Source organism: Nelusetta ayraudi, unplaced genomic scaffold, assembly GCF_046127955.1.
Source record: "Nelusetta ayraudi isolate G7.1 ecotype Tasmania unplaced genomic scaffold, CSIRO-AGI_Nayr_v1 ptg000042l, whole genome shotgun sequence".
Taxonomy (NCBI): Eukaryota; Metazoa; Chordata; class Actinopteri; order Tetraodontiformes; family Monacanthidae; genus Nelusetta; species Nelusetta ayraudi.
The window spans coordinates 20,538,451-20,552,147 of NW_027466092.1; the positions used below are offsets into that span (position 1 = coordinate 20,538,451).

General features: G+C 44.8%; 1 protein-coding gene across 2 annotated transcripts; it reads right to left on the reverse strand.

The window, feature by feature from the left end:
- Positions 1-650: 650 nt before the first annotated feature.
- sec24d (SEC24 homolog D, COPII coat complex component) lies at positions 651-13,253 on the reverse strand. Of its 2 annotated transcripts, XM_076035425.1 has the most exons (24): positions 13,099-13,253; positions 11,659-11,832; positions 11,451-11,547; positions 11,198-11,334; positions 10,917-11,093; positions 10,635-10,826; positions 10,419-10,540; positions 10,215-10,326; positions 9,979-10,106; positions 8,717-8,855; positions 8,519-8,634; positions 7,953-8,077; positions 6,257-6,448; positions 6,036-6,129; positions 5,283-5,399; positions 5,036-5,206; positions 4,829-4,925; positions 4,577-4,722; positions 4,357-4,495; positions 3,526-3,644; positions 3,254-3,433; positions 2,971-3,162; positions 2,776-2,865; positions 651-1,970 (listed from the first exon to the last, which is right to left on the reverse strand). In XM_076035425.1, the coding sequence occupies exons 2-24, from the start codon at positions 11,792-11,794 to the stop codon at positions 1,830-1,832; spliced, it is 3,159 nt and encodes a 1,052-aa protein (XP_075891540.1). In that variant the 5' UTR covers positions 11,795-11,832; positions 13,099-13,253; the 3' UTR covers positions 651-1,829. The 2 variants fall into 2 exon arrangements, with proteins under 2 accessions (XP_075891540.1, XP_075891539.1); XM_076035424.1 differs by having other exon boundaries at positions 10,635-11,093.
- Between the last annotated feature and the right edge of the window lie 444 nt (positions 13,254-13,697).

Genomic DNA, 13,697 nt, shown 5'->3' on the forward strand with positions numbered 1-13,697 from the left:
TTTTGGAGTAATCTGTGGCTGAAGAAACACACAGCATACAGTACAAAACCTGCTTTCATCGGCAAATTCAAATATTTATAAAAAAAAAAAAAAAAAAAAAAAAACTGGTTTCTGCCAATTCCACCTTTCACTGTATAGCCCCAATTCCACTGGCCAAAAAACGTGGTGATGTCCCGCTACTAATCGGCATTTGGTGTATGTGAAAAGCCGCTCCAACGCTTTACCGTAACAAACTGTTTAGACGCACACACGATTGTGAAGCGTTAGATAGCGCGACTGAGCTTGCTGGCGTGACCGCAGTATGCCATGCTATCGAAAGTTTGAAGTTGAACGGTAGAGCACTTCTATCTAAACACTACAGGAAGCAGTTCAGAAACTGTGGCGCTCACCAATCCCATTCAACACAAAAAGTGTACGAAAGGGAAATATCCCCACACCACGTACTAGAAAAAGGCGTATTTGGCGCCATCTCCCGGTACACAGAGCCCAACAACAGCCCGTTGCTAAACGAAATCTGCACAATTAAATAAAAAAATTCAGCATTTCCTTTCTTTGGGGTGTGAGGGATGGTGGGATCATCTATAATTATTGTGTATATGATCTAAAATACTTGTGAATAAATATGAATGTCAAGAAAAAAGAAACAGCAATTTTTCAGTCAACAATTTAATTAGGACGTCATCCGTTTCTTTCTCCGAAACGCCAGGCCAATTGTTGTAAGTCTACAAGAAAAGGTCAAATTAAAAACACTTGTTCCACATGAAAATTTACAGACAAAGGTTTTCATACAAACCAACCAGATGAAATCTAGCCATAAATCTTACATATGTGTTTCTATTTCTCAACTTAAGGCAGATGGTCATATTTTTGAAATGTATATCACATGTCAGATGTTTAAGGCCACGTATAAACAAAGACACTAATGTCAAAAAGTCACATAAGAATGTGCACATTCTACAAACAAGACAAACCTATCTGCTGATGAAAAGGTGACTTCTTGGTACAACTGTAATGATTAATGATCACCAACCAATCTGATTAAGCTAAAATGAGATATTTTCCTTTGTTTAAATAGTGGCAAGACTAAAAAAAAGATGCCGTGTCAATGCTTCCCTTTTATGTTCCTCTGTATAAAGCAAAAAAAATAAAATAAAATAAAATTTAAGAGAATCACTAATGGTCTTTGTTTTGTCTCAACAAACAGCCGTCTGAGTTCCCTGTGAAGCCTTTGTAACTTTGAAAGTCAATATAATACACCCCCAATATGATGTTTAAATACTGTAAAAATGTCTTGTTATATATAAAATGGAATGTGCTGAATTTTTAAATGCCTTACTGAGACTTAATCCATGAAAAAGAAAGTGAACGTGTGCAGTATTTCCTGCAACTGTCCACTCGCCCGGACGCTGAATGGACAGTAATGTGAGATGAAAAGCTGCTCCTCTAGCTTTGACTTCACCCTCAGCACAGATGTTTCAATTGATCCTCCCCCCAAAAAAATGTTCCCGCCCAGAGTGCAGAGATCTTGCAGTCCTTTACACACAAGTGCCTGAGTTTCATCCAGACATAGGATTGTTGGGTTTCATGTCTGCAGGTGACGAGTGGTTATTTGAAGGCTGTAATGTTAGTTTGTAAGAAGCAAGTCAGAAAAGGCAGCTCTGGATTGTCAAGGTCCTGACTGTGTCGTCCCTCATGGCAACTGTCTCTGTTGAGTTTTCTCTAGGAATGTACAAAATGAACCTGTCAGATTTTAATGTGTAGTTCACTTGTGCCAGGATTCTCCCAGGACAGAAGGGGGAGGAGTAAGGCCGGGTGTCAAAGGGGCGGTGTTAGGTGAGCAGCTGCCTGACTTCTCGGTGAAGAAGCCCAAGGAAGTCCATGTAAGAAGTTCCACCGTGCAGGTTTTTATCCTCAACCAGGAACTGACGGAACAGCATCTCTGGCTTGTCCTTCTGCCTCACAATGTGGAGCTGACGGGGTGAAAACACACCAAGTTTCAACATTTATCAAAGATAATCGATCATTTGATCGTAATCATTTGATTTTGATTTTTTATTTGATTTTTTTTTTTTTTAATACATCTAGTCAACCATGGGATATAAAATATTAACTTGTGAAAACTTCAAGAGTTTATAAAATCATTTTCAACTGACATAATGATCACATGACATTTTGGGCACCAGTCTTTCAGTTATGCATTTCAAATTCTGATTTCTGATTTTTGATCATCATAATAATCCAAAATTCAGACTTTTTTTTTCTTCTTCTTTTTTTTACAGAGAAGGTTTTATGTTTATAATGTTTTCATTTGAGAAGCAACTATAATGTATTTGTTCTGTACTGTTTTCAAGTTACAAATAAATGGATTTCTACTACTATCATCATCATCATCATCATTATTATTATTTACATGAAGTTAAATAACACTTTATATTTTAAATCTGTTTATGTACATACATCAATTCTGTCTTAATCTTTCATCTCTTCACTGAGACAAGGCTGTTGTTGACATGTAACTGCAATTTTTCCACAAGATGGAGGAATGATAAGACTTACTCCAATTTCTTTTGGTCTATTTTTTATATTCAGGCAGATTTCGTTTTTTAATATTTCAAATTTTTTCTGAATTGTTGAAACTTCACCTATGAGGCGGTGCAGCAAGAAAATAAACTATTGTACATTTTATGGGTGATGTAGTGCATCAATCTGTCCACTAGGTGGTGAAATTGCCCGTTAAAATTTAAATTCTGGAAATTAGTTTGAAGAGTATTTCACCTTCATGGAGTTTGGCCTCTTCTCCAGCAGGCTGCTGACGATGGATCGGACTTTCTTGGACAGTGGATTATCTAGTTCAGGCAGACTTGACTGGAACAAACACACAAAAAAAACAAAAAAACAGATGAGTTTTTTAACAAATTTCTTTCACATAGCACTCACGATGCCAAGCATGTTGCGGTGAGTGACTCTGACCATGTGTGCTTGCAGGTGGGCGAGGGACGGCAGGCTGAAGAGGTTCTGGACAAGGTCGGGTGGCGACCCCTGTCCCAGCCACAGGAACATGGAGTGTCCGTTCTCTAGCAGGAACATGCCCGAGTCGCTCAGACGCTCCTCTGAGCAGCGCAGCGGAGCCGGCAGAGCCTCGACACTCGTATCCATGTTGTGCTAGAAAGAAAAAATGAATACAAAAGGACATTTTTTTTTCAATTAAGAGAATGTTCGCTTCTCTCAGCTGCGCAAATGAGTGGTGCCCTACCAGCGGGATAAGCCGTGGGTAGAGCAGCAGCTGCGTGTCCTCCACAGCCATGGCCATGACTGACAACCTCTGGTGGGCCCGGTCATCTGTCGAGAGCTCTGTGCTGCCGACCAGGGGCGTCGTTTTCATCAGGCTGTTCATGTAGACCGGGAACACCTTCATGGCGTCGGGCAGGATCAGCTGAGGGGGTGGATGACATGCAGAGTTTGTTTGTTTTAAAGACGGACGCAGGAAATCGACGTGTTTGCTTGCAGGTGTCGTCCTGCTCTGACCTGACTGGCAGCCGACGGGCTGGCACAGTTCTTCCTGTAGCAGGCCAGCATGTGAGCCGTCTGGTTGACCAGGATCTCCCTCACGCTCTTTAGAGGCTGATTCAACATGGCGCGATAGGCTGAGGATCCAGAGAGGAAGAGAGACACAGGAGTCGGAGCGTCAAGACAAAGAGCTTAAATGTGCAGCACGGACTCCTCGACACCTGCTGTTTATTCTCATAGCTTTCATGCAATAGCATATAAAACAGGCGCGGGCAAACTACGGCCCGGGGGCCATATGCTGCACGTTAAGCTTTTTAATCCGGCCCGCTGAACTAGAACACATCATATTAATAGTAAGCAAGTCATAAAATAGCTGCATTTCATCCATTTCTCAGCGCTAAATATCGTGGGGCTTCTATTTCACTGTGCTTTCTTTTTTCTAGTTGTTGCATATTTTCAGTTACTAGTTTCTCATAAATTTAGTACATTTTAAATTGTTTTAATGTTACTTTAGGTGGACACCGCTAATAAGCCTTTTGGGTTTTTGCTCTCCCTGCACTACTTATAATTTGTTGTCTTGTTTCTTTGTATACTTTTTAAACTGTGCAAAAATAAAAACTAACTCACTCTTAATTTCAACTGACATTAAAGCAAACATTTTCTACATTTCCCATGATGTATTTTTTCTCCTATGAGGTGGGTCACCAAAACCCTCCATCTACCTGCTCCTGCTCCGGCCCCTCTGTCAAATTTTAGAACCCATTGCTGCCCACCAGTCAAACAGTTTGCCCACCCCTGATACATGACATTGCGCTGCTGTGCTTCCCGGACAGGAAGAAATTTCCTCACCTGACTTGGCAAAGAAGTTGATGAGCGAGTCGGTCTCGCAGCTCTTGTACAGCTCCGACAGCTGCGAGCTACAGTTGAGGCTCAGGTTGTGTATGCGGAGGCGCCGCTGACCGCCGACGGTGGTGTAGAGTAAGGCACACTGGGAAACAGAGGGGGGGGCAAATGGGAGTTGAGGCTCCAAGCAGAGTTACAGGGAGGAAGGTGAGGAAGAGAGGGGTACCTGGAGGAGCGCCCCCGTCTCCTCGTTGAGCGCGTCGTCGTGCTTCAGCTCCACTGTCACGGCCTTGTCGCAGTCCAGCGCCGCCATCTCCACGTCTGTGGTGTTGTTCATGTGGATGGCGCCAAAGAAGTCTGTGGCTCTGAAGCCTTTGGTGGGGGAAAAAAAGGAAAAGAAAAAAAAAAGAAGGCGGTTACTACAGGGGAGCTTCCTCTTGGTAAATGTGTCTTTTTGGCGTCAGCTCGGGTTCCCTGCCTGTGCTGGTGCGAACGCGCATGATGGCGTCGAAGCCGATGCTTTTCTGCACGTCTTTCCTCAGGTCTCTCAGGAAGTGCTCCCCGTCCACCTCCACCTGCAGCGTCAAGCAGAGAGCACGTCACCGAGATACGCTCCACGCACATCAAAGCTTCAACCAGCAGATGGCAGCATTGACACACAGCGACAGAAGCGCGAGGGCTGCACCTGGAAGTTGTTGTACTTGTAGACTGAGCCGCCAGTGTGCGAGGGCACGTCAGCCATGGTGGCCAGGTCTACATACTGGCTGGGGAAGAGGAAGAGGTCCACGCAGCAGCCCTGTGCCACACACTCTTTGGACAGCTGCTCATACACTCCTTTCTGAGGCTGGAACAGGGTCTGGAGCAGGACAACAGAAGCTTTGGATGAGAAGCTCTGGCTGGTGGAGCTCAACAGCGCGCAGCAAGGTTCTCACCTTCTCCTTCTCTGTGTTGACCAGCTTTTTGTCGTCCCTGTTCTTCAGCTTGCCCGGAGCCTCGGCCGTGGGCATGGATGAGTGGAAGATGAAGAGTTTGCCGCTGCATTCTGCAGCCTGGGGGAGGGAGAGAAAAGCGAGCTGAGGTGCGTACTTTCTAAATCCCAGTGGAGGATCAAATCCTTCAAGCAATAACCAAACACAACCCTGCTGCACAATCATGCGAGGGAATAAAAACAAAACAAATGAAAAATATGAACATGCGCGGGCAAAAGCAAATAAACAAGTGCTGGGCCCATCACTGTTGTATAACATGGCAACTGCTTCCAATTAAGAGTCTGTGCTTTCCTTCCAGCAGAGTGACCCCGCACTGCTGGGAAAGTAAACACGCAAAGTGAAATAAACACAGAAACATCACGGGGCCATATAAGGGTCTCAGCATCTGTGTTAATGTAAATATCACAGGTTTTGATCAGTTCAATGCAATTCTACACCTCAGTCATCAAGACGAGCCAGTTATCATAACAACAAGATGTCATGTGAAGCACTTCCCACAGTTTCCCTGAAGTGCAAAGTGTCACCGCACCGTGTAGAAAGAAATGAACAGATAATGAAATAACAGACTGAACAGTGACAGGAAAGAAAGGCAAGCAGACAGAATTGGAACGTTGGTATGGACGGTGCATCAGCGCTCTATATTAAGTGTATGGGTTGTGTAGCGATGGTGCTGACAGGTGTCCTGCTGAGGCTGACCTTAAAGGCCTCCATCCCGGCTTGGATGACGGGGACAAAGACCGTTTCGCTCTCATGGGAGTCTGCAAACATGTCGGGGATCTGGTCCAGGAGGCTGGTGACAAGACAGAGACACACGACCCTGGTTGCTCTCAAGACTGCTCTCTCAGGACACACAGGCACAGTTTGGATCCTAAAAGTGTGAACCTCTCCAGAATTTGCCTCATCCGTCCTCGCCTTACTTGTTGATGACTGCCTGCGACTCCTGGTAGTTGACGAGGAAGCCGTCAAGCAGCGGGACGAACATCTCAGCCGTGTCCGACACCACCATCATCTGAGGTTGGGCCAAGGCACTCTTCACATTGTAGAAGTGGAGGACCTTGTTGTAGGTGACGAAGCCCACCTTGATGGCCGAGCTATCCGCACCGTCCGCTCTGGGGGAGAGACAGGTTTATCTTCAGGGTGCTTGAGCCCTCTGGAGGTAAACATTTATACTAAGCAGCATTTTTGGCTGCATTTAGCCTGAATAAACATTTATCAAGGTAAGAGAGGGACCCGTTTTAAATGTTTAAGCTGATGGAGAAGACAGAGGAAAAAGGAAGCGGCAGGATAATGGAAAACAAACGTCTGGGGAAGAAAACGATTCCACGACTGAGTCATCAACTACTTTAATACTAATTCTGCTTCTCACTCACCTATGATGGAAGATATTACAAATACTGACACTTTAATTTATTCTCAACAGAACCATGTTCATTTTGATCTGCTGACTGATGACATTCGTTTTGTTTGCTCTTTGAACAGAAACGATACTGAAGCAGAAACAGATCGGAAAGCTCAGCTCAAACGTAGAGTTCTAAAGTCAAATATTATGCTATGTTCTTAAAACCGACAGCTCACCCACTGTGCAATCACAGGATATTTCAGCAGTGCAAATCTTGACACTGTACAGAGTCAAAGCAGAGAACCACACCAAAAATCTAACGCAAAGTCAAACCTTTCCCCATCTTCAGCACTAATAGTTTGAGTTGGTCTCACTCCTCAAATCATCCTGACACACTCATAACAGTCTTTAATTCTGGCTCCTTCCTGGGAGTGACTGAAAAATATCTACATCCTCCAGTTCCCATGGAGGGAGTCAAAGAAACACTTTCTGGCAGGAGCTGCAACGTATGTTAGAAAAATAAAAACAAAGTATTCCAGTACTGTAATCTCTGAAGAATTTCAGAGATGATATCATAGCAACAGAAGAGACTAGCATGCCACTACTGGGGCCTTTTCTAAACTTTTCCATTCGGAGGTGGGACCAGGTGCCACATGCTACTTTAGGATCTACTCAGCCGGGGTTCCAAGCAAGCCAAGCAGAGCTGAAACTGTGCCGTCAAAGTGCAGGTCACTGAGTGGACAAGGGCCGGCGATACCTGATCACTCATGACAGCGACTCCTTCACAAAAACTCAACCTGCTATTCAAAAGAAAAACTGGAAACAGCGACTGCGCATTTTTATCTTCAGTGAAGTAGACGAGGAAAATGGCGAGTTAACCACTGCCATGGAAAAACGACGAGGTGCAGACATTTCTGTGCTTAGTGGCACAGTGACGCAGGGAAAACAAGACGGTGAGGCGGCAAAAAGAAGGTCCATTAGGTCTGGAGCTGACGGTATCTGACAGGTTCCAGCACACATGAAAGCAGAGTCAAGAGAAGCTAAAAAAAAAAAAAAAAGTGATTACCCTAATAAAAATATGGTAGAATATGGAGGTGAGCAGCGCTAACATTGAAATGCAAAGGAGTTGTGAAGGTAAGTTGTTTGAAGACATGCTAGTTGAGTTGATACATATGATCCTCAGGTTCAGCATGGATCAAACTCTAACCTTCACAGCATGTTGGGTCTTTCATTCTGCTCTGAGTGGTTGTCTTGTGCTGGGCTACTGTATGTACCTCGGCAGGTTTTGCAGGATTGTCTTCAGCTCATCACAAAGCAGCTTGACCAGCCCACTCTTGATGTTGCTGAAGGACACGTCGATCATGAAGATGTAGGCGGGGGGGTTTGGTGGTTTGTTATTCTGCAGGAAAAAGGAAAAAAGTCTCAATTTTAAAAACTTGCTGACGACATTAAAACAACTTGTTTGAAAAATGGAGCATTAGACAAACTGCTCGTCAGCTTGCTAAGAACTCTGGGAATGTGTGAGGGAGAGTGTTGACGGGCAGGCATTCTATTACCAAGGCTACGTGCAGAGAAACTCACCTCTCATCCCTTTGTTTAATACCCAGCTCACACTGCTGTTTATAACCTTTTATAAACACGATGAAAGTAGGCCAGAGAAGTGACACAGCAGACACTCTCATGTTGTTATTCACCAAATTCATGGAGACATGCAGCTGATTAGCATGAAAAAGAGGCCTGAGCTCCCACACTTAAGGTCTTTGGGTTTAGTTTTTTACTCACTAGTCGATGGACACAGTCCATCAGATCTGCGCTGCTGTGTACGTGCACCTCAGCGTACCTTGCAATAGTCCAGGGTGGCCGCAAACTCATAGGAACCCAGGGAAAGCTCAGGCCTCTCGTAGAAGTCCACCCTGCGGCCCATGTGGTCCAGGTGTTGGAAGAAGGAGACCGGCACTGTGGTGGGACAAGCATTGCAGATGAAGATGCAACAGTGCAATTCCATTAAAAGAACTAAAGTCTAAATGTTTTACCGCACCTTCGTTAACACAGCTGCAGAAGCCGCACTGGAAGCGGCGGCCCCCGTCAATGAACTGCATGTAGGGACACATGTAGGCTTTGCATCTGTTGCAGCGAATGGGCCCCGTCTCGCCATGGCTCACCACAAACAGAGGCGTCTGCACAGGGAAGCCAACACAGAGATATTCCAGTGAAATGTCAACAATACTATATTTACCATGCCGGGCCCTGTCATTCCATGACAGCCTAACAAAACACGCAGCCCTCTTACACACAGAGAGCATTAGACTGGTGTGAAATGTAAACAAATACTTTCACAACAGTAAGTTGCTCCAAGCTTTAGGTTTAAATCAAAGGCTGGAGAGGTTACAGTGTTGCCATAGAGCCAGTGTAGGGGCCAACCACATGCTCATCTATCATGAAGAAGTATGCAGTATTAATCCATGAGACAATATGATGCAAGGACAGAGACTCCCAGGTGTACAGACAACATTTAGTATTGGTCAAAAGGTAGAAAAGAATCTTTCTGAATGATTTTATAAGTGTCAGACGTGTACTGGTTGATTGACCGAACAAGTTGAGCTGGACTTCCCTGAGACAAAAATTACAACATCTGTCCAGTCACTGCACCTACATGCCTGCGCCGCTGTTGCTCAAGTGATCTGCAGCAAGCACTGAGTGAGGAAGTGGGTGAACAAGTGATGGGCTAAAAACAATTAAGGGCTTATCTAATGAAACAGAATTTTTCCTGCAAAAATCAGGAAGAACTGAATGAGCTCCTCATTATAGATTTTGCTGACTTCACTCAAACTAAGTTATTCCACGTTCACGTTCACTCCAAAAAAATTACATCTGCAATGGCACAGATTGGCGATGCTTAAAAGAAGGCAACACAATCCGTGTGATGAATGGATTTAGTTATTACTGTAAATGCATTTATAGAGCAACAGCAAGCAATAGTAAGAGTAAGGCCTTGAAAAGATGTTTAGCACCTTGAAGAGACAGGGGCTGCACCCTCAGGTGGACTAATGCAACATGACATCAGTAATTCAAGGTAACTCAATGCGACCTTTGCATGAGACATGCAGCAGTAAATTACCACTTGCACAAACCCTCTTAAATTAAGTACAAGTTTCAAAACTCAAATAGTCCCAAACATTTGATACATTTACATGAACAAACTCAAAATGAAAGTGTGAAAAAAAAACTGCCTACAAGCAAAAACAAAATGCACCCAGGTGTTCCTGCATTAACTGGGACATTGACTTAATGCAAACTCACCTCGTTCTCTGGCAAACTGGCAAAGGGCTTGATGATAGTCGCCAGGGGAACTTGGCACTGTTTGGCCAAGTCAGCAGTGCAGGGAAGGGTGTAGGTGGTGCAGCGCATAAACCTGGGGCTAGCATTGCCTGGAATTAGCAAAACAAAGAGTTCACACCTCAAGAAGGAGGAAGCAGGAACTGTTCAACAGGAAAAGAGGAGTTATGCTCAATAGTTTAAATGTTTTAACATGTTACCTTGGTCCTGTACAGTAAAGTTAGTGGTGACCAGAGGTGGGATCTGTCCTCTGATATTGGTGGTGAAGACTTGCCCTTCGTGCTTTTCTTGGTCATGCTCAATCACTTGGGTCTAAAGAAATGCCAACAGGTTGTCCATTAAATGTAAGATCGGGGCAGGAAGTTCAGCACAATGGCACAAGAGGTGTTGTGGTGTCCACTCACGGTACTAGGGATGGAATCAGGGTGCAGCCTCTTCTGTGGAGGTCCTGCCAGTCCACCAGGGGCCCCTGGAAAAGCCCCTGGCATGCCCGGCTGTGGCCCTGCCATTGGTCCCCCGAACTGACCTACATATTTAAATAGAGCATCAAGATATCTTAGTGTCGTTGACGACTTGGCACGAGTTGGCAAGATTTCACAAGTGTTGAAGTGATCTTTTACCTGCTTGCTGTGGATATCCTAGCGGACCTTCAGCTCCCAGGCCAGGCTGCTGGAAACCTCCTGGGCCTGAGGACGGTGGCCCAGGGAAGGGTCTCCCCATGCCTGCCATAGAAGGACCTGCCATGGGGGGACCTGCCATAGGAGGACCCGCCATAGGAGGACCTGCCATAGGAGGACCCGCCATAGGAGGACCTGTCATAGGAGGACCCGCCATAGGAGGACCTGTCATAGGAGGACCTGTCATAGGAGGACCCGTCATGGGAGGACCCGCCATAGGAGGACCCGCCATGGGATGACCCGCCATGGGATGACCCGCCATTGGCGTGCCCACCACTGTGGGTGACTGTGGTCCTGGATGCATCTGCTGCTGAGACATCAACGCAGGACGGGGGGTCTGGAAAGGCTGCTGGGCTACGGAGCTTGCTTGAGGAGGAGGGGGGCCACGCAGTGGAGCCTGGCCTGGACGAACACAAAGTCAGATGAGAATTTAACAGTATAAGTCATGAATATGACTAATTGTCTAGTTTGGTGTCTGAGCTCAGCTGACTAAACTGTTCACCTACCGTAATTGCCCAGGTTCATTGAACTCATCTGATTGGTAAGCTGCTGTGTTTGGTGTGGGGCTCCGGAGGCCATGCTACTGTACTGTGACTGGACAGGTAGTCCATAGGCAGCAGCTGCAGCTGGTGGTGCAGGGTATCTGAAGAAGAGGAATTCAAAAAATAAATATGGACAATATCCAATTTATTTAATTTGAATATAAAAACATTTGTAAATTCAACTTAATTGGGAAAAAAAAGAAAAAGTTTTCCTTACATGTGTGCCCCGTTCTGCTGAGCACTGAGGTTATACTGACTGGACACTGGTGGTGGAGGCATGCCAGCAGCTGAAGAAACTGGTGATTTCATTGCACCTGAGGCCGTAAACAGGCACCGTATGAACATCACAAAAGCAGGGTATTTTTTCTACTTTTTAAAGAGTGAATTTACATGAGTTTTGGGTGCAAACTTGAAAAGAGTTTTACCTGGTTGTGGAGGTGGTGACCCATAATGCCCATAGAGCGGCTGTGCTGGACCAGAGCCAAACCCACCTTGGTAGCCCCCCATCCCTGGCTGGGCCTGGGAGTAGGGGGGTGCAGCAACATAACCCTGTTGACTCATGTTGAGCGTCCTGTCATGCCAGGATGACTTCTCACAACCTGGTTCAAATATACAATTTATAGTCAGCAGCCTGTTGGGAGGTGCTGTGTACATGTTTACAAAGTAGCTGATATTTGACCTCGTGTAATCTGTCACATGGACCTTTGAATTGCATCCTCAGAGATAAGGCAAGAACAACCCTTCCAATGACTAATAGACTCTGTTGTGTTTTTACCTCCACAAGTGTAACTGAAGGCTACAATTCAAGCAGGATTTGACAGAGGAAAGCAGGTGCCACATGGAATGGATGCATGTGTAAAATTACCAAGGAATGTGAAGGGGAAAGAAATGCTGAAAGTGTTTCGAATGTCAAAAAGCATCTTGAATTATGTTGGTTTCTATATGAAGACGTTGAATAGAAAGACAAAGTAAAAGAATGAAGCTCATATGTCCATACCCAATGGCTTGGACAAAATAGTGATTAGTTATTAGGTAGAAGTGCAGATGTGAGGTCTTCAATATGAAGATAATAATTGACTAGGGTCAAAGTGTGAACAGACTTCATAGTTATTTTTGAGCGGCTTAGAAAATGTAAACGTTTTGGTTAGAAGAACAAAAAAAGGGAGGGGCGCGGGGGCGGGGGGGTTGGGGATTTGGGAAGGTTTTCTAAAGATTTTAACTCATTAGCAACAATGACAATACAGACATTACACATTATATTAAAAGTGGAACATGCAAACGTATCACTGTTTAGGTGCTGCTGCCTGTAAATCACCCTTTGGGCCCACACTCATCTCTGTGAAAAACTGCTGTGGGGAAACTCGTTTCTACTACGGCGGAAAGTAAACATGCCTTCTGACAACTGTGAGTGAAAGTGCTCCATCGCGTTCATTTTTAATAACTATGGACACACCGAGATAAAATACAACAGACGACAGTGAAGTTCCACTCCACCAGTGCCACTCGACGTACCACTGCGTCCACAGCTGCCACGTCAAAGACCGTTATGATGCCGAAAAGAAATCTGAACATTACTCTTTCGTCTTGAAATTCACGTCCAGTTTGATGGACATCCACAACGTCTCACCGGTTAGTTTGTGTCATTAAAGCCTTACATATATAATGCGAGAAAGGAGGTTTGTAAAGTGCTGATGACATTTTGATGGAAAACATCTTGCTAGCTGCGCGGAAATTCCTTCTAAGTTCTATTGAACATTATTTTCAAATGTGGGGGGGAACACACATCAGTTAAAGTTGTGCTTGAAGGAAAACTGCACGAATGTGTGAGTCGCGTCTGCAAATAGTGTCGCGGTGGTATTAATTACCTGAATATCGGGGCAGAGTCCTCTTCTCTAACCGTCTGTTGCCCTCAGTGGAAGCAAGAGTGCCACGTCAAACTCCACCGGAGCGCCGGTTGCCGAGGTGTAGCGGAAAACACCGAGCAAGAAGCAGGAAACAGCTTACATCCGGTTTTTTCTTCAAAATAAAACAAGGCTCGCGCTAAAAACAGCAATTGCACTTCACAGGCCGCGGTGAAATGAAACTCGTATTTCCTATGGAGTTATTGTGTTTTTATTTTGAAATTAAACCTGTCGTCGTTTCAGGTTTTCGCAAATCGACTGGGTTTCGAGTCGTTTCTGAAGTTGTACGCATGCGTGAAAGTGGAGGCGGCGGATACACGTCAGCACAGAGGTTGTGAACGTGTACGCTCCGAAAATGATAAACCTTTACTCTGCTACGAAAAACAAACAAACAAACAAACAAACAAACAAACAAACTCTTCGTCAACAAAGAAAACGTCTCAATGTGGCAAAAAGGTTTCCAGAAATCGGGTAATAATTTAAATCCAGATAAAAAGCTTGTAAGTTAAAAGCAATCCCTCAAATAGGCCCTAATGATTGTTCACCTATAATTTAAGTATAAA